Source organism: Panicum virgatum, chromosome 8N (genome assembly GCF_016808335.1).
Source record: "Panicum virgatum strain AP13 chromosome 8N, P.virgatum_v5, whole genome shotgun sequence".
Lineage (NCBI taxonomy): Eukaryota > Viridiplantae > Streptophyta > Magnoliopsida > Poales > Poaceae > Panicum > Panicum virgatum.
In genome coordinates, this window is record NC_053152.1 from 16,828,293 (window position 1) to 16,854,206 (window position 25,914).

General features: G+C 46.0%; 1 protein-coding gene across 9 annotated transcripts; it reads left to right on the top strand.

The window, feature by feature from the left end:
• The first annotated feature begins 11,108 nt into the window (after positions 1-11,108).
• LOC120685811 lies at positions 11,109-18,362 on the top strand. 9 transcript variants are annotated; one of them, XR_005679780.1, is made up of 9 exons: positions 11,109-11,356; positions 12,302-12,370; positions 12,882-12,995; positions 13,127-13,201; positions 13,660-13,791; positions 13,885-14,026; positions 14,120-14,233; positions 14,987-15,175; positions 15,251-17,474. XR_005679780.1 is itself a non-coding variant. In XM_039967915.1 (8 exons), exons 1-7 carry the CDS (start codon positions 11,159-11,161, stop codon positions 14,224-14,226), a joined length of 837 nt encoding a protein of 278 aa, XP_039823849.1. In that variant the 5' UTR covers positions 11,109-11,158; the 3' UTR covers positions 14,227-14,233; positions 18,060-18,362. The 9 variants fall into 9 exon arrangements, 5 of the variants coding, with proteins under 5 accessions (XP_039823849.1, XP_039823848.1, XP_039823847.1 ...); XR_005679781.1 differs by having other exon boundaries at positions 15,305-17,474; XM_039967915.1 differs by lacking the exons at positions 14,987-15,175; positions 15,251-17,474 and adding an exon at positions 18,060-18,362.
• The last annotated feature ends 7,552 nt before the right edge of the window (positions 18,363-25,914 follow it).

Sequence of the window (25,914 nt, forward strand, 5' to 3'; positions counted from 1 at the left end):
AGAGCACATCATTCATAGGTTTGTGATTCCTCAGACCATTACGACTGATGGAGGATCGGTCTTTATATCGGAGGAATTCAGAAAGTTTGCCGATGACACGGGGTTCAAGCTGATCAGATCATCCCCATATTATGCCCAGGCTAATGGACAGGCTGAAGCATCAAACCAGAGCCTTATCAAGCTGATCAAGAGGAAGATCGATGAATATCCTAGGCACTGGCATGAGGTGTTGTCAGAGGCTTTGTGGGCATATCATATTTCGTGTCACGGATCCATCAAGACATCACCATACCATCTGGTCTACGGACAAGATGCTGTGTTACCATGAGAGATTACGGCCGGATCAAGGCGTTTTGAGTTTCAGAATGATTTATCGGCTGAAGAGTATGCAACCTTGATGAGCGATAATGTGGAGGATCTTACAGAACTAAGACTTTGGTCACTTGAGAAGATCAAGGAGAATAAGGCTAAAGTTGCTCGTGCATACAACAAAAAGGTCAACCCAAAAGAATTCCAGGTTGGAGACTTAGTTTGGGAGGCAGTGCTACCATTGGGAACTAAAGACAGGAAGTATGGTAAGTGGTCTCCTACTTGGCATGGTCCGTACAAGGTTGATCAGGTTCTGCCTGGGAATGCGTACATGCTTGAAGAATTAGAGGGTGTCAAGTTTGCTGTAGCCGTCAATGGCCAGCACCTCAAGAAATATTTTCCGAGCATGTGGGAAGGCGACTAACAAGAGCCGAAGAGATCCATCTGGCTGCATTAGGCCAACACATTGAGTTGGCCAGTAAAAAAAAAGAAAGAGAGACAGGCCAACACGTTGAGTTGGCCAGTAAAAAAAAGAGACAGGCCAACATGTTGAGTTGGCCAGTAAAAAAAAAGAAAGAGAGACAGGCCAACACGTTGAGTTGGCTAGTAAAAAAGAAAAAAAAAGAGATAGGCCAACACGTTGAGTTGGCCAGTAAAAAAAAGAAGAGGGAAAAGAATGGGGAGAGGCCAACACGTTGAGTTGGCCAGAGGAAAAAATAAGTATATATGAGATGCAAGGCAGCCGATGTGTCACCATCGACTTAAGATTTTTTTAATAAGTACAAGTTTCAAGTTTAACAGGCAACATTAAGTGTTTTCTGGATAGTTCTACTAGTTCAGGAATGTAAGGATCACCGGGGTGTCCGACCCTAGAGGGGGAGGGGTGAATAGGGTCGCTAATCGCTTTTTAACCTAGGGCTCAAACTACTTGCATAAGATAAACCTAACACGTCCTATACATGCTAGTTATGACTAAGGTTTATCTATGCTACTCTCTACTTACCCCTAAAGGACTTGCAACCTAGCCAATCCTAATCAAACTAACTAGGAAAGTAAAGACACACAACAAAGAGTAAGTGCGGAAACGTAATATGGTAAGTAAAGAGGTAAGTGCAAGAGGGATGCAAACTCCCGAGTAGACACGGTCATGTAACGTGGTTCGGCATAAACGCCTACGTCCACGGGACACCGAGGCTCTTCCGATCACCGTCTTGCACTACGCCACCAATTGCGATGCCGGCAAGCAAAGGCAAGTGCCCACAAGACACCGAGTCTCGTGCACCGCCACCGTCTCTCTCGGTCACCCGGCCGAAATCCACTACGGAGCTTCTCCACCAAGGAAGGGGTCTCCTCTTCCCCCGCACAAAGTGTCGTTGCCACTCCACACCAAGACAGAGGGTCACACGACGGATCACAAGTTGCTTGCCGCAGCAAGGCTTCTCTCAAGGGAGCTCTCGCAAGAACTAATCCCTATTACAAGCACTAAGCACTCTCACAAGTGTGCTTAAGCCTATATGATGTACAATGAAGCTCTATAGTGGTTGGAGATGTTCTTGGGTGTGTGTGGGATGTCCAGCAACTCCAGCAAACTTCAAATGGCCGGGGTGAGGCGTATATATAGGCCACCAAGTCTTGTAGCCGTTGCTCCAACGGTCAGCTGAAAATCTGCGTACCACCGGAAGAACCGATGCCTCTTGGCGGGGTGGCGTCGGTTCATCCGGTCACTCATAACCCGAAGTAGCCATTGGACTCCTGACGGCTGACGCAGTGATCACCGGTTGAACCGATGCTTTGCACCGATGCTTCATCGGTTCAACCGGTGCTGAAGGAATCTTCTCCTGGACGCTGACGTCATTACACCGGTGGTATGCACCAATGCACCGTCGGTTGAACCAGTGCTGAAGAAACTTCTTCTGGGCACTTGACATCGTCTCTGGTACAAAGGACTGCCAATGCACCGATGCTCTTTATTGGACCGTCGGTTCAACCGATGCCTAAAGGCTGACTTGGCTTCGATTCCATCCTGCACCAAACATCGTAGCGTCGGTTCTTCCGACAAGCATCGGATGCACCGGTGCCCCTGGCGTCGGTTCTTCCGGTGCTCCTAACCGAAGAGCTTTCAGGGCGCTGCCCTGAGACCCGCGAGGGGCGGCTCCCCCTCGACCCCCGTCCGCTAACCTAAAAGCCTGAGAATGGTCATCGGAGCTTCAGGAGTTCTGGGTTGGGCTTCCATCGTCACATCATTTGTTGCAATTTCTTCGCTGTGAATTTCTAACCGGGTAGCGGAACCCCCGTAGGGGCAGCCCTTCGGGCCTTGCTATGCCTATCTTCTCTTTCTCTTTGTCATCACTTGAACCTAAAAGCCTGAGAATGGTCATCTTAACAATCATATTAGTCCAAGTGTTGTGTTGTCATTCGATCACCAAAATCACTTGAAATGGCATAAATGGTGCCATGTTCCTTACAAGGAACCCTTCTATGGCATGGATGGCTTCTGCGCGTACGACGTCGGCTCTTGCGATGATCGCTTCGTCGTCCTTGTCATCGCCTGTTACTATCTGTTGACTCAAGGTGCTTATCTCTGCAAACTCTGCCCGTATCTGTTCAGTCATTTCTTGGGCTTCTTGCTTGGAGTTTGCGATCGAGGTTTTTTCCTCTTGGATTAGTCTTTGGGTGCTGCGGATCTTTTCTTCAAGTTCCATCAGTCCCTTCTCCATGAGGTTGAGTCACCTTGTGCTCTCGGAGATGTCAGCTTTAGCATCCAGAGTTGCCTTCTTTTGGTTGAGCAGTTTGCATTTCTGAGCAATGTCAGCTTTCAAATGGATTTGAGAATGACGTAATTCTATTCTCTGTTGTGCTGCTTTCACCTCTGCCCGAAAGAAAGGAAGATGGCCGGCTGGCCAGAGCTTGACTCGAAGTGGCTCTGGAAGTTGGGATTCTATCTGCTCAAGGATTTCTTTTATCTTGCTGGAATCATCAACCAGAGTATTGATTGGAGCAGATAGCAGATCCTTGATGAGTTGAAGCTGATCTGCCAAGTTAGCCGATTGCTGTAAAGATGGTACCTTAGCTCCAAGGGCAGTCAAACCCATTGATGCTGGGTCAAAGGAGAGTAAATTTGAAATGTCAAAGCCCTGTGGAGATATTTGAAGTTAGTTTTGGGAGCAAGGCATATCAACAGAGTCATCGGCTGATTTAAAATCGGCTCATGCGATGTTACCTGTTGTAAGGAAGAAGCGATAGTCGATCCGAGTATGATCGACTCAGTCGGGGCAGCAACAGTAGCATCGGCTATGTCGGCGTGTTCGTCACACGTTTCTATCGGAGCTTCAGGAGTTCTGGGTTGGGCTTCCATCGTCACATCATTTGTTGCAATTTCTTCGCTGTGAATTTCTAACCGGGTAGCGGAACCCCCGTAGGGGCAGCCCTTCGGGCCTTGCTATGCCTATCTTCTCTTTCTCTTTGTCATCACTTGAACCTAAAAGCCTGAGAATGGTCATCTTAACAATCATATTAGTCCAAGTGTTGTGTTGTCATTCGATCACCAAAATCACTTGAAATGGCATAAATGGTGCCATGTTCCTTACAAGGAACCCTTCTATGGCATGGATGGCTTCTGCGCGTACGACGTCGGCTCTTGCGATGATCGCTTCGTCGTCCTTGTCATCGCCTGTTACTATCTGTTGACTCAAGGTGCTTATCTCTGCAAACTCTGCCCGTATCTGTTCGGTCATTTCTTGGGCTTCTTGCTTGGAGTTTGCGATCGAGGTTTTTTCCTCTTGGATTAGTCTTTGGGTGCTGCGGATCTTTTCTTCAAGTTCCATCAGTCCCTTCTCCATGAGGTTGAGTCACCTTGTGCTCTCGGAGATGTCAGCTTTAGCATCCAGAGTTGCCTTCTTTTGGTTGAGCAGTTTGCATTTCTGAGCAATGTCAGCTTTCAAATGGATTTGAGAATGACGTAATTCTATTCTCTGTTGTGCTGCTTTCACCTCTGCCCGAAAGAAAGGAAGATGGCCGGCTGGCCAGAGCTTGACTCGAAGTGGCTCTGGAAGTTGGGATTCTATCTGCTCAAGGATTTCTTTTATCTTGCTGGAATCATCAACCAGAGTATTGATTGGAGCAGATAGCAGATCCTTGATGAGTTGAAGCTGATCTGCCAAGTTAGCCGATTGCTGTAAAGATGGTACCTTAGCTCCAAGGGCAGTCAAACCCATTGATGCTGGGTCAAAGGAGAGTAAATTTGAAATGTCAAAGCCCTGTGGAGATATTTGAAGTTAGTTTTGGGAGCAAGGCATATCAACAGAGTCATCGGCTGATTTAAAATCGGCTCATGCGATGTTACCTGTTGTAAGGAAGAAGTGATAGTCGATCCGAGTATGATCGACTCAGTCGGGGCAGCAACAGTAGCATCGGCTATGTCGGCGTGTTCGTCACACGTTTCTATCGGAGCTTCAGGAGTTCTGGGTTGGGCTTCCATCGTCACATCATTTGTTGCAATTTCTTCGCTGTGAATTTCTAACCGGGTAGCGGAACCCCCGTAGGGGCAGCCCTTCGGGCCTTGCTATGCCTATCTTCTCTTTCTCTTTGTCATCACTTGAACCTAAAAGCCTGAGAATGGTCATCTTAACAATCATATTAGTCCAAGTGTTGTGTTGTCATTCGATCACCAAAATCACTTGAAATGGCATAAATGGTGCCATGTTCCTTACAAGGAACCCTTCTATGGCATGGATGGCTTCTGCGCGTACGATGTCGGCTCTTGCGATGATCGCTTCGTCGTCCTTGTCATCGCCTGTTACTATCTGTTGACTCAAGGTGCTTATCTCTGCAAACTCTGCCCGTATCTGTTCGGTCATTTCTTGGGCTTCTTGCTTGGAGTTTGCGATCGAGGTTTTTTCCTCTTGGATTAGTCTTTGGGTGCTGCGGATCTTTTCTTCAAGTTCCATCAGTCCCTTCTCCATGAGGTTGAGTCACCTTGTGCTCTCGGAGATGTCAGCTTTAGCATCCAGAGTTGCCTTCTTTTGGTTGAGCAGTTTGCATTTCTGAGCAATGTCAGCTTTCAAATGGATTTGAGAATGACGTAATTCTATTCTCTGTTGTGCTGCTTTCACCTCTGCCCGAAAGAAAGGAAGATGGCCGGCTGGCCAGAGCTTGACTCGAAGTGGCTCTGGAAGTTGGGATTCTATCTGCTCAAGGATTTCTTTTATCTTGCTGGAATCATCAACCAGAGTATTGATTGGAGCAGATAGCAGATCCTTGATGAGTTGAAGCTGATCTGCCAAGTTAGCCGATTGCTGTAAAGATGGTACCTTAGCTCCAAGGGCAGTCAAACCCATTGATGCTGGGTCAAAGGAGAGTAAATTTGAAATGTCAAAGCCCTGTGGAGATATTTGAAGTTAGTTTTGGGAGCAAGGCATATCAACAGAGTCATCGGCTGATTTAAAATCGGCTCATGCGATGTTACCTGTTGTAAGGAAGAAGCGATAGTCGATCCGAGTATGATCGACTCAGTCGGGGCAGCAACAGTAGCATCGGCTATGTCGGCGTGTTCGTCACACGTTTCTATCGGAGCTTCAGGAGTTCTGGGTTGGGCTTCCATCGTCACATCATTTGTTGCAATTTCTTCGCTGTGAATTTCTAACCGGGTAGCGGAACCCCCGTAGGGGCAGCCCTTCGGGCCTTGCTATGCCTATCTTCTCTTTCTCTTTGTCATCACTTGAACCTAAAAGCCTGAGAATGGTCATCTTAACAATCATATTAGTCCAAGTGTTGTGTTGTCATTCGATCACCAAAATCACTTGAAATGGCATAAATGGTGCCATGTTCCTTACAAGGAACCCTTCTATGGCATGGATGGCTTCTGCGCGTACGACGTCGGCTCTTGCGATGATCGCTTCGTCGTCCTTGTCATCGCCTATTACTATCTGTTGACTCAAGGTGCTTATCTCTGCAAACTCTGCCCGTATCTGTTCGGTCATTTCTTGGGCTTCTTGCTTGGAGTTTGCGATCGAGGTTTTTTCCTCTTGGATTAGTCTTTGGGTGCTGCGGATCTTTTCTTCAAGTTCCATCAGTCCCTTCTCCATGAGGTTGAGTCACCTTGTGCTCTCGGAGATGTCAGCTTTAGCATCCAGAGTTGCCTTCTTTTGGTTGAGCAGTTTGCATTTCTGAGCAATGTCAGCTTTCAAATGGATTTGAGAATGACGTAATTCTATTCTCTGTTGTGCTGCTTTCACCTCTGCCCGAAAAGAAAGGAAGATGGCCGGCTGGCCAGAGCTTGACTCGAAGTGGCTCTGGAAGTTGGGATTCTATCTGCTCAAGGATTTCTTTTATCTTGCTAGAATCATCAACCAGAGTATTGATTGGAGCAGATAGCAGATCCTTGATGAGTTGAAGCTGATCTGCCAAGTTAGCCGATTGCTGTAAAGATGGTACCTTAGCTCCAAGGGCAGTCAAACCCATTGATGCTGGGTCAAAGGAGAGTAAATTTGAAATGTCAAAGCCCTGTGAAGATATTTGAAGTTAGTTTTGGGAGCAAGGCATATCAACAGAGTCATCGGCTGATTTAAAATCGGCTCATGCGATGTTACCTGTTGTAAGGAAGAAGCGATAGTCGATCCGAGTATGATCGACTCAGTCGGGGCAGCAACAGTAGCATCGGCTATGTCGGCGTGTTCGTCACACGTTTCTATCGGAGCTTCAGGAGTTCTGGGTTGGGCTTCCATCGTCACATCATTCCCCACCAAGTGCTAAAGTCGATTGATGAGGAAGTAAAGGATAGATCGGCTAGTATTGGAATGTGGAGGTGCTCAAACATGTTGTAGCATCTTGAGCTGGTGAGACCATCGCGCAGATCGGCTCTGCTCTCCACCAAGTGGTGAATATGGAAGTGGGGAGGGACTTGTCCTAAGCCAAATTGCCGAGCTGCTACGACTGGTTGATAAGTCTCATAACCTGGTTTGATGATTCTGTTGGAAGTGCTGATGCCAACAGGAAGGAAGCCAGGTCGGATCATTAAAGAATATAGATGCCGAGTGTTGTCGTCATCGGCAAAACTATCCAGTCTAAAGCCAGTTGGGTTCTCAAAAGCTTCAGATTCAGTGAATGGAAAATAGAGGGGATTGTCTAGACCTTTGTAGAAAACTCTGAGCCAATTTGCTGCATCTTTCGGGTTTAGTTTACTGCCAGGAAGGCTGAATAGAGCTTGGCCATAGCTGGTACATCTAATTGGCTTGCCATTATCGTCAGGGAAGGAATTCTTGGCTAAGCTTTGGAAGTTTGGGATCTGATGCTGGAAGTAGAGTTGTGCCCATAACTGAATGAACCACCAGGGGCCTCCAGTTCTGAGTTTCCTTTGGCTGAGCAAGCTAGTTGTCATTAAGTGGAGGCATCTGTATGTTTCTCCGAGGAAAAGGTTGCCTAGGCTGGTGTGGTTGCCATGGGCTAGATGATAGGCCAAAGGAAAATAATTCTTGGTTGGGGCTAAGGAAGGACCACAGAAGATGAAATGTTCTAGCCAAAGATTTAGAAAGGCTGTGTGTTCCTTTTTGCTTACTGGACCTTTTATTTTCATATGTTGGTTCATGTAAGTGCTCCAGTTTGTGCAGTCTGCCTTGGATGAGAGTTTGAAGTGGACTTCTACCATTCTGTGAGCAGCAGGATTTGGAGATTTGATGTCAAGGCCAGTGATCATGGTAACATCTAGCAGAGTAGGGGACATGGGTCCATGACCGAAGAGAAAACAGTTCAGAGCATCAGACCAGAAATAGCCGATGGTCTTCAGAAGGTTTTCATCTTTATCCAAGGGAGATAATGATAGACTGACTGCATCAACTATGTTCAGTTCCTGCCACAAGAGCATATGAGCTTTTGCTATTCTGTTATACCATGTAACCCAGCTTTCAGGTGGATTAGGCCAGGCTCTTAAGCAGTCAGCCAGGAGTTCAAATCGATGTTTTGACTCACGAAAGGGATTCTATTTGCTTCACAGGAGATTAAATCTGTGGGATTTTCATAAGTTCGTGGGCCTAGACAAAAGAATTTTGGATTGGAAGGATGCGGCAGGAGGATGGCTGACACCTGAAGTTCAGAGATTCAGAAATTTACATGTGGTGTCATATTTCAGAGTTTAATTTGTTGGAAGCTTAACAAGCTGAAGAAAGTTAAAAGGGGCAGGCCGAATATTACCTTCAGGCCGCAAATTGCCGCATCATTGATTGCAGAATTCGTTGTTGGAGCTGCAGAGTCCGCCATGGTTCAGATCTGCTGACTTAGGGTTTGGACGTTTTACGGGTTCTGGTTCGAATTTTGGATGCTTTGCGAGTCTTTGCTCGAATTTATGGAGCGGGATTCTCGAATTACGCTCGAATGTGGAGTGTCTATTTCGAGTCGGATTCAGAGTGGAAGTGGTGTTCTGTTCTTATGCGGTTGCTTCCAATTTTGAATTCCGTCGGCTCTTGGACATTAGTAAAACCTGATGCGATGCCATCGGCTTTTTGGGGGAGATCAGAGCAAACAAGTTAAAAGATAATAGATTTCATTAAAAGTTGGATTCTTACAGAAGAGCCGATTTGACAAAGAAAGAATCCTTCGGCTTTACAATACTACTTCTACTGCCTACATCTACCGCTCGTAGGTATCTAGTACCTACGGCGCTTGGGGCTTCGGGCCGGCGCATCTCCACCGCCGTTGCCGCCACTGTCGTCGTCGTCGTCGTCACTGTCGTCGTCGTCGAAGGCACTGCTGCCGCCCTCGGTCTCGGTATCGCTGCTCCGGCCGCCGCCGCCGCCACTCTCTTCCTCGCTGTCTTCCTCGGAGAACCCGAGGAATCGGAAGGGGTCTCCTCCCATCGGGTCGTCGCCGCTAGAGGAGGAGCCGATCTCCTCTTCCGAGGAGGAATCGGCTCTATCCTAGGAGAAGCCTTCCTCGCTGCTGCTCTCCAACTCCTCCTGGAACAGGAGTTGGAGGTCTTCGCCCTCTGTTTAGGGCTCGTCGTCTTCGGAGGCGATCCCGAAGTCGAACTCCTCTGCATCCCAATGCAGAGAAGTGAACGCCTTGTACGCCGCCGTTGGGTCGTACTCCGGCGTCGTTTCCCGACTCTCGGGAATGGAGTCGAGGGAGGAGGCAGAGAGGCTTGAAGAAGAGGGGGAAGAAGGATGGCCGATGGAGTTAGAGCTGGAGGAGGAGGAGATCGCCATGGCTACTGAAGGTTGGGGTTTTCTGTGCTACTTGGCTTTGGAAGAAAGATGAGTTTGCGGTGAAAGGAGCCGATTTGGGGTGAGATTAAATAGTAAAAAAATGGAAGACGGATCGGCAGTTTCACATTCTACGAGGAGCCAGTTGCAGAGACGTTGTGTCTTCCGTGGCGGTTGTTAAGCGTTTTAATGAAGCATCAACGGGAAGATGAAGCGGCGAAGTGGTTTTGGAATTATCATTGCCAAAACCAGGGGGGCATGTGTTATCGCCATAAATTAATAGGGTTAATTAATGGGCCGTAAGCGAGTTGGGCTTAAAGCAGAAGTTTAAGAAGGCTTGTAAATCGGCTCCTACGCGAGTATTTGGGTCATGTGGGCCATGTATCTTTAGATTCAGTTTAGATTAGAGATAGAGTCCGTTTTGGACGCGATTAGGTTTAGATTGTTTTCCAAGTCTCCGGACTATAAATATGTACCTTATGTTATTTGTAAAAGGGAGAACATCATCACGTTTGCAAACAACAACTCTCGGCGCACCGCCACCCCTAATTCTAGGATTTCATCCAAGTAAGCGTCATGTTGCCCTGATCGCTTCTTGCGATCAGGGCAGCGTTGTTCTTGCTTTTACCTTGGTATCACTCGTACTGAAGTATTTTTGATGGCGAGTAATGCTAGTTATCCTGATTTTCGTAACATGAATTTAGTAGATTCATCGTGCTTTTATTGCCTATCATCTACGAATACCATGTTATCTCTGTACAATCATGTTTTAATCTTATGCTAATTCTCGTTGCATAGAATTAGTTGCACGGAGATAACACCCTGCTTCTTTTCCATCTAGTAGATTTTGTCCGTTATGGTTTGCTCTTATACTTAAGAGTTGGCGTAATATCTGCTAGGTTAGGCCTTGCAAACGGGTTGGATGATCCGATGGTGTATTAGATGCTTTACCTTAGTCTTAACAGGGAATTGATCCGGGAATCGGCTTTCGCTTGTTCTTATGCCTCTATTCTAGTTAAGGTTTAGTTATTTATTACGTTCATTAGGCCTAATTACGTGTAGGATGTTCCGATCTAGCAGTGAAGCTTTTACTGTCGTGGATTAGATTAGCTAGATTTAATTGAAGCAGCTTTACAGTTATTTGTTTTATCTATCAATATCCGGATACACACAGATCCAATCTGACACCGGGACTCGATCGGCTCTTTAAAGCCGATGCAAGAGTCGTCCCGGGGAGCCGACCACGGCTCGGACTTATGTTTCCACATGTTTGTGTATGCAGGCAAATCGTCGCAAGCACGTTCGCACCTTACTGATCGGGTATAGGTCATGTGGCACGCCCTGTGTCTTCAGAAGCCGCGGCGTGTGCTGGAATTGCGGGCCGTTGACGAGGGAGCAGTGCCTGCCAGCGCCCCGGCGACCTCCCGGCTCTTCGTGTTGCCTGTCGCTACTCGCCGGTGGGTTTTGACCGACAATAGTGTGTTCATAGGAATGTGAGTGTGCGTGTGTTGTAAGTGTCTGGGTTGTTGTGTAATTAAAAAAATTAATAGAATTCTCGAGAAAAAAAAAGACAGCAAGTAAAGAGAAACTTTCAGCATTATCTCCTGCTCCCGCCCAACCCACGGGCTATCCCCAACCGCTGAAAACCCGGCGCGGCCATGGCCGCCTCTGCTCCCCTTCGCCTCCTCTCCCCCTCCAGCTCGCCACGGCCGGCCCAAGACCCGAGCCCCAGGCCCGTGCGTCCCCTCCACGCGTGGCTTCCCCGCCGCCGACGCCAGCTTCCCGCCGTTTGCTGCGCGTCCTTGCCACCGCCGCCGTCGCTCGACCTCCCGCTACTCCCGTTCCAGCCCGCGGAGGTAAAGGTCTTCGGATGGGATAGACCTTGTTTGGATGTTCAGATTTGAGTTAAAACCGATTCTGTACTTCTGTAGTCTGCCATTTTGCTGACGTTGATGTAAAATGGGTGGATTTCGTTCAGTTCTGGGAAGATTAACTTGCTAGCGAAACGGGGAAGATTTGGGAACTAGTTTTTTAGTTATCTCTAATGGGTTATGTTGGTCAAATTAGTGAACCACGGAACCAACCAGAATTTCTGTGCAAGAGAAAATTACTGTCTTGAACCACAACCACAGAACCATCTGCCATGGCTCTGCCTGAAATTTTGTATTCAAGAAACGTGGCACTTGGAGTCGAGTCATTTTTCTAGTTACTTTGTTCATCCATGTGAATTTTCTTAGCCTTTATTCTCTAATAAAAAAATCTTCTTGGTCTTGTTGAAGGTTAATTATTATCAGATACGCAAGCATCTCATGTAGGAACCATGGGTATCAACCAATACCAGGATTTTCAGTCCTTAGTGATGACACTCTCTAGCTGTAGCTATCTAGTTCGCATGTTTTGTTTTTTTCCTCCCTTTGCAAGGTACCATCTAAATATGCTTGCTACTAGCAATTGGCATTTTGGACAGTGCTGCGAGGAAAGATGTTTTCATGCAGTGGAAAAATTTGATAACATCATTGTATTATGTTGATTCAGTTTACCTGTAGGTGCTCACTGTTTTTTTTTTCGTTTTTATAATAACTGAACAGTTCTGACCAACTTTGTGGACTGATTGTGGATAACCAAATCTGAACAATCTCTTTATCTATGAATTTGCGTTATATTTTTTTTCGTTCAGTAGAATCATATGAGTTTTTTTGAACTGCTATGAGTTCCTTTGATCAGTTATTTTTCATTGCATATAAGATGCATTTTGCATTATCAACCTGTAGATTGATGCTAAGACAATGAAAATGGTATAGGTGTTGATACCATCTGAATCCAAGACTCTACACTTGTATGAAGCAAGATATATAGCATTGCTAGAGGAGGTAAGGACCACTTTTCCAGTCCAAAGATTATCATTACTGTATATTTGATTTCATTCTTTATGAAGTAACCCAATATCTCTTCCACTTAAACACCCTTGAACTATTTACTTGCCTAAATCTACCATGTAACAAAGGCATACTTTACAAGCTTTCCATGATATCCTTAATTAAAAATTGCATGTTGTCATTTCTTCACCAAGTAATTTTGTTTGTTTTGTATATATATCTAATTTGTGCCTACGTAATTTTCTTTTGAGATTTCTTAATTTTTCTTGGATCCACAGGGAGCAGACATAGAAACATGGTATGACAAAAAAATAGTATTGCAGTTTTAGTTTTGACTCGAAATTTGCGTATATGCTTAAAATTGTAGTTGAGTGGTATGGTGAACTATAGATGTGATTTGGTAGACAAGGTCTTCATATTTCTTTCATCGGATAGTGACAATTCAAATCATGTGTGTGTTTTACAACATCATTACTAATTTCTTTTCTAATTATTCACTTAACAGGCCTTGTACAAGAGGAAAAGTTCTTTTGTTCACTTTGTGCTTGATCCAGTTGTAGATAGCTCTACTAAAGCTTCATTTGCTGTAAGATATGGCTGCTTGGTGCAGATAGAAAGTGTAAGCTCTTGTCTTTCATGTGGCGCCTTTCTCTAAGTTTGATTACAGGATTCCATAAGTTTGCTTACACGATACAGCTTCCACTCTTTTTTTCAGTAACATTTTGTATTAATGGTCTGTCTTTAGTGTAGGTTCAAAAGCTGGAGATTGGAGCACTGATATCAATTAGAGGAGTGTGTCGTGTAAACATTTCAAATCTTTTAGATGTAAGTTCTTTTCTTCTTTGTTAAAAATTTGAATGTATTCCAGTGCTGATGTTCATATCATATCATATAATATACTAAGGTACAGTTAAGTAAATCTTTGTATACTACTTCACAACTACTATACATTGTGTTTAAAATACCTTTGAAGGCTAACTTTTGCTTCATATATGAACATGTAAATTTCTTTTCGCATCTGTGAGGGGTGGGAGAGATGTGGACCTGAATGCTAGTGTTACAGTTGCACTCCCTCAATCTCACTATGCCTTGGTTTGTGATTTTTAGCAACCCACCAAACCACTTCTGATTGAAATACCTATATGCTCTAGTTCTGTAAGCTTATTTGTTGAAACTTAGGGGCAGTAGTTCAGAATGATTTTGCACTACTTCTGAAGGATTCTGGCATGGTCAAGAAGAAATTACAGAAACCCTGAATCGCATCTTTGTCTTCATTGATCCAGATGGAGCCCTATTTCCGTGGTACTGTTTCCCCATTGATGGATGATCCTTCTGAAGGTATTGAAATAGGGACAAAAATTTCCAAGCTAAGAGAATCTATGTGCAATTTACACAGCCTACAAATGAAGTTGAAGGTTCTATCACTATCTGAAGTCCATTCAGTAATTTGTAAATGTTGAATGCTGCTTCTTATCGTAGTCTTTGTCTTTTCAACATTTCAAATTTAGGTACCTGAGGATGAACCACTGCAAACTAACATCAGGGCGTCTCTATTATGGTCTGAGAAAGAAATTTTTGAAGAGTATAATGAATCTTTTATCCCTGGTCTTCCAGAACGTCTCTCATTTGCTGCATACCAAACAGTTTCAGGTGATGTTTCACTCCCTTTTCCACAGTTTATTTCAAAATATTCAGGTCGTCATATTGATTAAAATTTTACTATTCATCTATATGTTCTCCGAGAAATGCACGTCTTCCATCCAACGACGAACCAAAGAGATGATGAACACATACATCAACCGTCATTAGACCTGATACATGATGCATACATATCTGACATTGAAATGTAAAATTCAGGTATGTCAGATGCCGAACTTCTCTCCCTGCAAAAATACAAGATACAAGCCATGGATTCAACAAATACTCTTGATAGAGTAAACAATGGTATCGAGTATGTAGAACATAATATCGGGATGATAGCCGCAAGGCTCGCAATTCAGAATATATGATGATCCTCAGTGCCGTTATTCAATTCACATGATAAGTGATGTCCATGATGCTAGCTCCATTTGGTCCAGACTCTGAACTAAAACCTTCTCCAGATTCCTAACTGTGTACAGGGAAGGTCCGATACAATCTGATTTTCTGACACAACGTTGATATACATTCAGAGAGTAGCATGAAGAAGATCAGCAACATAATGCGAAGTTCCACATCACTTTGTATGGTAGGATAACAAAAAAAACACCATAAATTGTTCAAATAACTCTTACAACCATATTCCATCTGATAGATCATACTACTAATTACCAGGTATCAAAATAAAACATAAAACTGTTTGATCAAATAAATCACACAACCTTATTCAAATACCAAAGACTGCAGCTTGGTATGAACTCTATAATGTCTAAACGAGAAAAGAAAATGTATTATGCCAAACTGATTTCCTGATTGGACATAAACCGGCTGCAGATAAATAATATCGCATAAAAAATAACCTTAAAAGCATGAAGAGGTTCCACAATGCAAACTTGCTATTTCCTGAAACACTGGCAGGAAGATCTGGTACTCCTCTCTTGACCTACTTCTTCATTTCTTTCGGACCTTCAGCCATGTTGACACCAAAGAGGCGGATGGTGCGAGATCCGTGGTTGCTAGGCACCATCTCCAGTGGTGGATTCTCCTCTTGATTCTGTGAGGGAAATGCGGGAGAGGCATCGGAGCCGAAGAGATAGATGGAGCTTCGCTCAATGTTGCCAGCTGGCGCCACCGCTACCCCTTCTGGTCCGCGGTTGACAGGTACTGTCTCTGGTGGATTCTGTGAGGGGAATGGAGGGGAGATGTTGAAGCTGTAGAGATGCTCACCATTGCCAGGCACCACTGCTACTTCTGGTGGATTCTCCTCTTGATTCTGCGAGGGGAATGCAGGAAAGGTGTGGACGCCGAAGATACGGAAGGTGCGGCCTCCACGGTTGCCAGGCGCCCCAGATATCTGTGCAGGAAGTACGCTGCTGGTAATTGCAGGGAGTGACGATGAGCCAGTGGCAGGTGTAGGAGCTGAGACAGGACCAACCACAGGATTGCCGGCCATTGCCATCCCTTGGGGAGGATCGTGCACTGGACTCATCAGCGCTGGAAGTGCAAGGATGGCACTTCTGGCAGAAGCAGGAAATGACCAGCCGCGCATGGCGCCTGCAGAGCCATGGACGGCCTCAGGGTTGATGTTCATCGCAATCGCCTCCGAAGGCTCCTCATCAGCAGCTGCAGCTGCAGGGCGACGGGCGGACGAGCTGCCGGCATCGCTGGCCACACCGATCATCAGGCCAGCATAGTGCAGCTTCATGTGCCAGCCGAGCGCCTGCCCGGTCGGTAACACCTTGTTGCACGCCATGCACACATGGCGACTGCTCTGGCACGCCAAGTTGCTCTGAAGGTCCGGCGTCGCCTTGCTCTTCTTGTGCTTGTGACCGGCGACGTGGCCTTCCAGACCCTGGGGCGTGGGGAATGTCTCGCCACAGTCGTCACAACTGTAACCTGTGTTGCCCAAGCCTCTCTTGCTCTGACCTCCAATGGTGATAGCTTTGCCGTGGCCGTAACCGCCACTGCTGTAACCTGCAGCGGCTTTGCCGTGGCTGACACTTCTGTAGCCAGCAACAGCTTTGCCATCGCCGCCATTGCTGCTGTAGCGAGCACCGGCTTCTTGAAGGTCGTTCCCCTTCACGGTATCAGCTGCAATTGGAGCGACCACTCCTGCGGCAGCAGCGGGAGGAGCTGTTGCGATAGTCACAGACGTCGTCGCTGCCCCTGCAGGACCTGGTGGTTCCATGGTCATCACAGATGCCGTGGCATCAAGTCCTGGCGCAGTTGCCACGGCAGCAGCAGCAGGAGGAGGAGTTGCTGCCATTGGCTGAACAGCCTCCGCATCTGATCCCGTGCTTGCAACTGCACCAATCCCAGTGACGGCGATGGTAGGATTGGGCTTGTCATCGTTACTGCTGTCAGCGTCTAGCACTATAACCTCAATGGCAGCTGCAGGAGCTCGTGCCACTGGTAGAACTGCCGCCGGATCAGGAGCTGAGCTTGCAATTGCAACCGCACCAAACCCAGTGACGGCAGCTACAGGATTGGCGTTGCCGTCGTCACTGGTGTCGTCCTCTATGACTATAACGTCGTTGCAAGCAGCGGCAGGAGACTGAGAGACGGTTACCTTAGGCTTCTCGCCAAGCACGTCGCCCACCTGGTGGCTCCGTGAAGTGGCAGCCCGGGCCAACGGAAATGGCAAAGGGGGATCGTCGTGGTGAGGCTCTGTCTTCACGGTTGCTTGTTTTGGCTTGGGCTTCTTCCTTGACTTCTTTGGCGTGGGCGCCTCGGAGGAGGACGACGACGAGGGGGATGGGGAGGAGCAACCTTGCCGGTGCACCGATCTCATGTGCCCTCGCAGCGTCTTCTCCCGGCCAAACTTCAGGGGACAAGCGGAGCACTTAAACGGCTCTGCAGCAACAACACCAAGACCAATTTTCTCGGCATCTCGAAGGAGGCCATATGCCTCGCGAGAAAGCAGCGGCGGCGAACCGCGTTGCGAGATGGTTGCCGCCTCCTTCCCAGCACCGCTCGCCAAAGATCCAGAAGGAAGCTCTATCTCCCTACTTCCAGAAGCTCCACCCTCATGGCGGCGGCCATATTGGGGGAGCCTTTGGTGCAGCAGCCGTGGCGATTTAGATCTATGGCTCCGGACAGCTGCAGCTTTCTCGCAACCTCCTACAGCGGCGCTCTCGCCTTGGCTGCGCAGCTTCATGGTGCGGAGAGGGATGCGAACAAGTAACAGGCGATCGCTGTACTCACTCTTTGGTGGCAGTGGTGGCGGTGGCGGCGGCGGCGGCAGTGGTGGCGGCGGGCAATTTCTTGTTTGATGCCATAAATGGTAGGTGGGGGAAGGGGGATTAGGGTTCAGTCAGGGGATTTTTTACCGTTGTGAAATATTGTGCGGAGAGACATCTATTTATAAGCATTAAGCGGGATGGGTCACCTCAATTGCCCGAGTTGTAAAGTTAGAATTGGTTACCTTATTTTTCAAAAATGCATTTTCTGTTTCATAGAACTTGTTGGAACCTTTCCACTCACGTGTAGCTAGACACTCAGAGTTTGCCGAGCGAAGTATCAGAACTTAGCCTCGGAAATAGGAACCACACCAAGCCCTTAACTTCGGAGTTTGAATTTGTGGCTTATATATGGAGATCTACACGCTTGAATCTTAGAACTCATTTCCAAATACTGAATAGAAACATGAGTGAATATAATATAAGCCATTTGTTATGCTTTGTCCCGATGGAATATGCATCCTCCGACTCCTAAAGCATCTGTTCCTAAGTTTAATGTACATGATCTGTATTCTGAAATAGTTGACAGTGCCCAAGGGTTCATTCAGATGGCTCTAAAAAAAAGGTTCATTCAGATGTTGAATTTCGTGTTTGGAATGATGTAAAAGAATGGAGTCTCGGGCATGGATCGAACGCGTCACCCTGTGACTCCTAGTTCTCAGGCGCATCCTTCACTTCTCGTTATTAATAGACAGCTATATTTGCTCAATATCCGGTAGCTAATTAGTAATTAGACACAAAACTAGACTTCCACCATGATGGGTTTTTTTTCTGAGGACATGCTTGATCATGTTTTTCTTCAATAGGGAAGCACAATGCCAAGGCTAGCACAAAGCAGCCCTTGATTGCCGGAGATCAGGTTCCACATCAAGCGATTACACAATGAAAATTGCGGCAAAGACTGCAACAAAAACAAGCGTTGACGCAACTGTACAAAATCCGACAACAGTTAGCTAGTATTGTTCGTGCGACACCTAGCTGTGCCCTTCTTGATCCCGTGGACAAGCAGAAACGGGAAGATTTAGATGCTTTGAGAAACACGTTGGTTGTGCTCCTTCCAAAAGTATCCAAAATGATGAGGGAGTCAAACCTCTTCAATTGTTGCTTAAGCACCCTCTTCCAGTCTTCCAGCTCGGACCAATCAGTCGAATAGAGAAGTCCTGCATCAGTGTATGTTGACCTATTAGTCGCAGCAGGTGAAACCACACCTCCCTGCTAACGATGTGATGAGGGAGGTAGTAAAAAAAAAGAGATACTCAAGCTACAGCATGCGAGCATCATCTACCCGTGCAAGATAGTGGGTCAGCCCAGTTCAAGTAATTCCAAAGAAAAGTGGCATGATAGTAGTCCAAAATGGGAGAAATAAACTCATACCTCATATGACAGTTACTTGTTGGCGGATGTGCATCGATTACCGGATGCTCAACAAGGCTACCCGGAAATATCACTTCCATCTCTCATTCATCGATGAGATGCTTGAACGGCTTGCTAAACACTCATTCTTCTGCTACCTTGACGGATATTCTGGTTATCATCAAATTCCCATTCACCCAGATGACTAGAGCCAGACATCGGAATTTGATTTTTGATACTTTATCAGATTTGAACTACCTCATATTATAAGGATGAGGATGCTTGATTTTCTCAAGTCCCAGTTTATTAATTGTACCTTCAGATATCGTGTTCTCCCAACTGCCATTATCTACAATAACATGGCATACTTTACCACTAATGGTACATCGAGTGTGGAATAGACTCTGTCGTCACCAATCTTCACCGTTCATTAGTTTTGCACACTCCATTACAAGCATTGCTCCTGTATCACCCTCTATTTCAATCTCGTCCTCCTATTCATCCCCATAATCGTCATATACATGGTTGCCTTGCTGCTCATTTTCTTCATTAAATTCAGCCATTAATCATTTACTGTCCCTGCTGTTGTTCTTTGGACAATCCCTTTGCAAATGTTATGTTGAACCACACTTAAAACAACGAGCACTTCTTGACATGGATGTTTCTGTTGCCCCTTTTGGTTTATGAGCATAATTTTGTTCTTGTGTATCCCTACTTCCTGCAGCTTCCACTACTGGCCGAGATGGAATATTGTTTGAATGCCATTTTCGTTGCTGCTATTTTTCAACAGTAATTGCTCGTTGGTATGCTTTTGAAACTGAGAAATTTATATGCAAAGCTAACAAATCCTAGATCAATTTTCGAAGGCCACCAACATACCTTCCTACCAGCTGGAATCACTCAAGTTATTACGTGAAACCAATTGGTAGAACTCTTCTGTGTATTCATCCACACTCCTACTGCCTTGATAGAGGTTTAGCAGCTGCATAAATAATGTTTCCTCATAATTAAATGGGAGAAACTCATGCTGTAGTTTTTCCTTCATGACATACCACGAATCAATCTTTCTTTTGCCACGAACTCTGCAGCTCTTCTCAAGATTTTTCCACCAAACTGAGGCACGTCCATTTAGTCGCATAGCAACAAGCCAATCAACAAAAGTTTCAACTAAGAGACCTCCAGAGAACTCCAGTAAATTAACTTGAAAGCAACAATATCGATTGCCATCACGTTCAGCGGTAACTCGGTTCCCATCACGGTGACACCGCACAAAAAGATTCACTTCAAGACACCTCAGGTCACTTTCTGAAGAGTTGTCACTGAAATATTCAACATCTTCATCGCCCTGGTCTTCTGGCGTGTCCCTCCATCTTCTAGTGTCAGCAATTTCAACCATCTAAGTCTACATGGCTACCACTTGCTGTACTAGAGTCTGCACTTGACGTCTCAACTCCCGATCTTGATCCCTTATGCTGGCATCAATATATAGACCATGTGGGACCAATAATACTAGGACCTCAAGAGGCTAGAAAAAACTGAACACACTAACACATGACTCTTAAGCTTCTTATTCAACCACATAAGCATTTAGACCATTAGGCTTCCTTTGTGTCTATACTTGCACGTCAAAACTTCTCCATGAATGCTGAGTTATTGTCCGCATCAGCCGAACCCATGAACGACGAAATTGGATTCCACTCGGACGCCCAAAATTTTGCCCAGGCACACTCGCTTAGAGCTTAACGAGCCTATCACTCGAGCCATCAAGGCAAGCGCTGCGAGCTCAACCCCTCCAGTCGTGGAGATCGTGGATGGGGTCGCCTAAATGCACGTACGCACACGTCATCGTTGACCCGACCGCACTCCCTCACAGCGAAGGTGTGGCAAGTCAGGACACCATATCTCCACCCGGAAAAGATAACGAAAGTCTAGCACCCGACTCACGGTCGGGTGCAACAAACACAATACACTACAGGATAAATGCACTTTATTCCTGGCAAATAAATATTACATAGTATAGTCAGCCCATGGCCGTTACAAGGTACAAAAAGGGTTACCACCACTAAGGTGGTAACACTGGTAGCCTTGGGGAAGGCTGCTTCATGGGTTGGAAGACTGAGAAGTGCATCTACCTTGCAAGCCTTCTTCTTGCACCCCATCCCTCAAGGACTCCTCAGCAAACGATGACGGTGGTTAGTCCGCATGGAGACAGGTAGGGACGAGGAGTTCCTCCGCGTTCCTTGGCTTGGGCGGTGGAAACACTGACACTTCTCCCTCTTGGAACCGCCGCATATGCCATAGCCGCCCGAGGGGCCTCGGGAGACCGTGTTGGTGTCCGGAGGGGAACGATGACTGCCTACGCACCCGCTCCCCTTGATCAACCAAACAAAACGCTCGGGGGACCGAGTGTTGGGGAGAAGACTCCGCCAAGCAGCAGAGAGAAGGGGAAGGCACCGAAGGTGCACAGGGTGCACAGAACACCAAAGCGAGTGAACACTCAAGAGAGTGAAAAATGCTCATGGGGGAGAGAGAGAGAGAGAGAGAGAGAGAGAGAGAGCGTCCCCCTTGACCCCTTGGGTCATCTATATATAGGAGGGGAGGGAGCTGGTAATTTTCTCCCGGCCCCCTGGTGAGTACATGATTTACAATTAGGTCCTTGGGCCGCCGCATGAGGCCCATTAATCTCATGGGGTGGGCTATTCCCCCAATAGTAGCCTCTTAGCTACTTTGGTTTGATTGGTACAACAAAGCATAGTAGCTGAATACATAGAAAGTGGCCCAGCCCTATCTATGACCTTGGCCACGAGGATTGTCCTCATGACCGCCCACTCGTACGCCTTGCTAAAAACTCCATCCAAAAAACCCAGTGGGACAAAACAGATGGAGAAAAGAGCACGCACGCCTAGCAGGACCACATATACATGATGATACACTCCAGTCAGTGATTGTCTTCGGTCTTAACAATGACGAAGATCTTCGGCGGTGATGAATGTCTTCGGCGGCGATGAAAACGGAATCTTCATCGCTTGACTTTGGTTGGACCTCGTCGTCTCCACGAATCACTCTTCGTCGCAGATGATGTAGTCGAAGTAGAGGATGCAGTGTCTTCGGCTCTCCGCTTTCGAGCGCCGGTCAAGACTTGACGTGCAAATTGATGCTAGTCTGCCCTGTCCCTAGCCCCTCTTGGCCGGAGTTCGTAGCGGGGGTAGCGAAGGTTCTTCAGAAGGCGAAGCTGAAACAGCCGATGTTGAGGGTCGAAGTAGTCGCTGCCGAAGTGGAAGGCGGGCCCCTCGAGCCGAGTTGTGACGGCAAAGGAGAAGGCCGTAGTAGCCACCGCCGAAGTGGAGGGCGATGTGGCAGAACCACCTGAATTATCCCGGCTCAAGTGCGCAGGCCATCACCATAAAGGCAACACCGGCTCAAACGCACTTCAAACGGAACAATTCTTGGTCTGTCGGGTAACGTCCCGATACAAACACCGGTTCTCGGATCGAACAAGCATACCCCGCACGAAGGCGAGTCCAGAGATATTACAACCACATGTTTTACAACACAAGCTCAGTAGTGATTACAACCAGTTCAAGACATTATTACAAAACCAAACTTAGTAAAACAATTGTACAAACCATAACTGTTAGTTCAGAGTTTGAAAAGCAGCGGAAAGAGAAAACGATGGCTACAACACGTCGCAAAGTTATACCAAGCTAGCCCAAGCAAGGTATCACTCGTCAGGGTCATTGCCGGCCGAAGACGGATCCCATTCTACGGACCAGCCAGGAGGCAAAGAGCAGGGCCAAGACAAACTAGCGATCTGATCCTCAAAACTCATACCTGAAAAAGGTTTCAACAGCAAGGCTGAGTATTCTAATACTCAGCAAGACGCCAAGACTTAACCATCAACGGGTATACTTAGCCTACCTAACTAGACTATGCAGGGTTCTGTGAGGCTCTGGTTTTCCTTTTGCTGAAAAGCAATAAAGAGTAGGTCCTTACTTTCAAATTTTAGCTTCCAAGATTCTAGTTGATTAACCATTCTATGTAAGCAACTACTATTCAATCATGGTAGAACTTTAAGCAAACATCAAGATTGATCATAATAATGTTGCTCTTATTACTCTGTGTGGCAAAGAGATCAAGTAGTCCCAAACCGTGAGAAGCGGACGATTCGAATCGAATTTGTTAACCTGGCCAGGCAGACCTAACACACACGTTTGGAACACCGTTGGGTCGTTCCCAAACAACTGTTTTCCTTTCTTTCCGGCTTGTGGATAGGAACACTCTCCCCGACTACAGGGCACCAACTTCCTCCCTGCACCTGTGGTGTTGATCAACATAAACATAATTAAAAACCTATCTCTAAGAGAGAGTGTCAGTATATCCACTCCTGGTCCGATCAGTTACTAGGCTTACCGCGTACCATATTTACGGCATGTGGCTAGTACGTTCAAAAACTTAACCAGCACTACCACACACCGCGACCTTAGCAAGTTCATCAACACAGACGGGGGCTCACACAAGGTCATGATATCGAACATGACCCCGTCCGTTGTACTTATATTGATAACAGAAAGTAAACAAGCAATTCCTATAGAGCTCGCGAGTGACAGGCAATCACTCGACTTTTACCAGTCCTATAAGCTTAGCAATTATTCGAACTCAGGTCTAGTGTTCAGTACATAGGTTCCTAGGATCATGCATCTAGGGTTTCAATTCAAATCCTAAGAACTGTACATGCACAAGTAAGTAAAACAATAAATGATAATAATTTGAAATATAGGTTATGTCCGGGGCTTGCCTTCTCGGTAGACGCTAACTATTTCAGCCTGGGGCTCTTCCGAACTTTGGTCCGGGGCTTGCCTTCTCGGTAGATGCTAACTATTTCAGCCTGGGGCTCTTCCGAACTTTGGTCCGGGGCTTCAGTTAGTACAGTAGTGTTCATCTGGGCTTCGGGATCACCTCCTTCGGACTCTGGGATCAGCTTGTACGTTCCGTCCGATAGAGCAGTCGTATCTATATGTAATGCAATAGATGAAATTACAAACACGCTCATTTCATGGTAAAGTTGTAGTCTACAAATAGCAACACAACTTGGTATATGGGCAATCGTTTATAGAGTAGATAACTAACTTTTCTAACTACCCAAGGCATCATGATCAACAGCACAAAAGAAGCTCACTAACTTCATAAACAAGTGGTAGTTGTTTCCTATAGCAAGTAAAATATGGTTTGCTAATAAATCAACCATTCAGCACAAATTCAGTAGTAAAATCAGAAAAAATTAAATTAAACAGAAGGTAAACAGAGTGATCTATCCTGCAAATTTCATACCAAAAAATGGATCCATTTATTTAGGACAAATCATTTATTTAGACAACTCCTAGAAAAAGATTGAATTATACATATTATACCAGAGCATCCTAGAAGCTATAAATTTAACAAGAGGTATAAAAAGATCTATCTTAGCTACTGTAAATTTTTCAAGATTTAATATACACATAATTTATTCTGAGAAAATAAACAATACTGACAACAAACTAAAAAGATTCATTTGTAGCTTCTGTTATATTCATTAACTGGTGCTCAAATTTTACAGACAGTAACATATGACTAAAATAAGGCTCTAAAAAATTACCAGGATTTTCTAAGCAAGGAAACTATTTATAATAATTAAAGATCACATAAAAAGCATTAAATAAAAGAAATATCTAAACAGAAGGAATGACCACAAAATTTTAATAGAAACACTAGAGTCACATGAAAATTTCACCATAACAATTTCACAGCAAAACATGGTTTCAATCATCAGTTAAGAAAAAGATAAAAACAACTAGCATTTAAGCACTAGTAACACAAATCTACTTCTACAAAAAAAATCTTTCAATTAACACCCATCATATTATGATTCTACTGCAAATATGTCTTCATGAGGATTCCAAAACATCAAGATTTACATTTTTCTGATTTTTCTATGAATTTCTATGGAATTTCAAAGTTTGCAACTAAAATAACAAAGAGGTCCCTGCTGACACTATTCACTTGAGTCTTGAGCTATTCAGATAACCCCATGGGTTTCTTTGAATTCTAGCAGGGAGGTCCCTGGTCGGATGGTGAACAGAGGACGGCGGAGGCGGCCGGATCCCCGCGAAAGGAGTCGGTGGCGGCGAGGAATAGGGGGTGGAGGAGCTAAAGGAGACCGAGGCGAACCCTTGGGTGCTCTTGGGTCGCGAAGAGATGGCTGGAGGAGACGGGTCGGTGGAGCACGGCGGTCGCCGGTGAACTGTGTCGGTGGGAACGGCGCTCCGGTGGGAAATAGTTGACGAGAAACAGCCGGGCAGGTGCACAAGGGCAAGGCGGAGCTAGTGGAGGGGTTGGGTTAAGCGGAGGAGGACCGGAGCTATGAGCTCCATGGTGAGAATGTGGCGGCGGAGCTCTGTGCGGCGGCGGCAGCGTTCTGGGGCGTCAGAGCGAGGAAAACAGAGAGAAAGGGAGGGGAACAGAATGAGGAAACTCCCCTAGTGCTGAAGCGCGCGCGAGGAAGGGCGCTGGGGTCTTTCCCCACACTAGCCATGGCGGCGGCGAGGTGGCGGCCGGCGGGCGCTCGGTGCTGCGTGGCAAGGAGAGGAGGGAACAGCGCGAGGGATAGAAGCGGTGGGGAGCTTCGGCGCGATGCGTGGAACGGTCCAGCAAGCAGGAGGTGGCCCGGGGACGGCCTTGAGCGGCGGCAGCAGCGCCGCTTTGCCGGCGGTGAGAGAGAGCAGAGAGGCAGGCAGGAGGAAGGAGAAAACGGACTGATTTGCAATTTCAGAAATTTTAGAGACCTTACTGTAAACCAGCAATAACTTTTAATCTAGGGCTCAATTGAAAAAGTGCCCAACATGAAAGTTGTTCAACTTTTCAAGATCTACAACTTTGATGTTGTGCAAAAATTTATTTTATCAAAGTTTAAAAAGTTATTTTTGAAAACATAAGTAGAATTTGAATTCGAAGGACTTTTGTCTTTTTCAATGCAAATTCACTTTAAATCTAGGCTAAAATGAAAGATTTCCTGCCAAATAATGATTACACTACATTTTGCAAATAAACCATCCACAAAAGCTATAATCACACATCCTATTCAAATAAAACTATAAAGTTGACCTTGGAACAATTCATAATTACACAAAGGCCCTTAAAATTTTAAAATAGGCCCTTGCTCAAACAATTTCACACATGAAGCACAGAAAATAAATGTAGTTTTATTGTGCAGACACCTAGGGTGTCACAGGCGAGCCCCTCGAGTCGAGGTGTTTCGGCGAGGGCGAAGGCCGT

Bases quoted from the DNA above. Each gene is read 5' to 3' on its own strand.
- LOC120685811 (XM_039967912.1), top strand. From the start codon at position 11,159: ATGGCCGCCTCTGCTCCCCTTCGCCTCCTCTCCCCCTCCAGCTCGCCA. The intron at 11,357-12,301 runs GTAAAGGTCTTC...AAAATGGTATAG, and splicing joins TCCCGTTCCAGCCCGCGGAG to GTGTTGATACCATCTGAATC. The intron at 13,202-13,659 runs GTAAGTTCTTTT...TCATTGATCCAG, and splicing joins ACATTTCAAATCTTTTAGAT to ATGGAGCCCTATTTCCGTGG.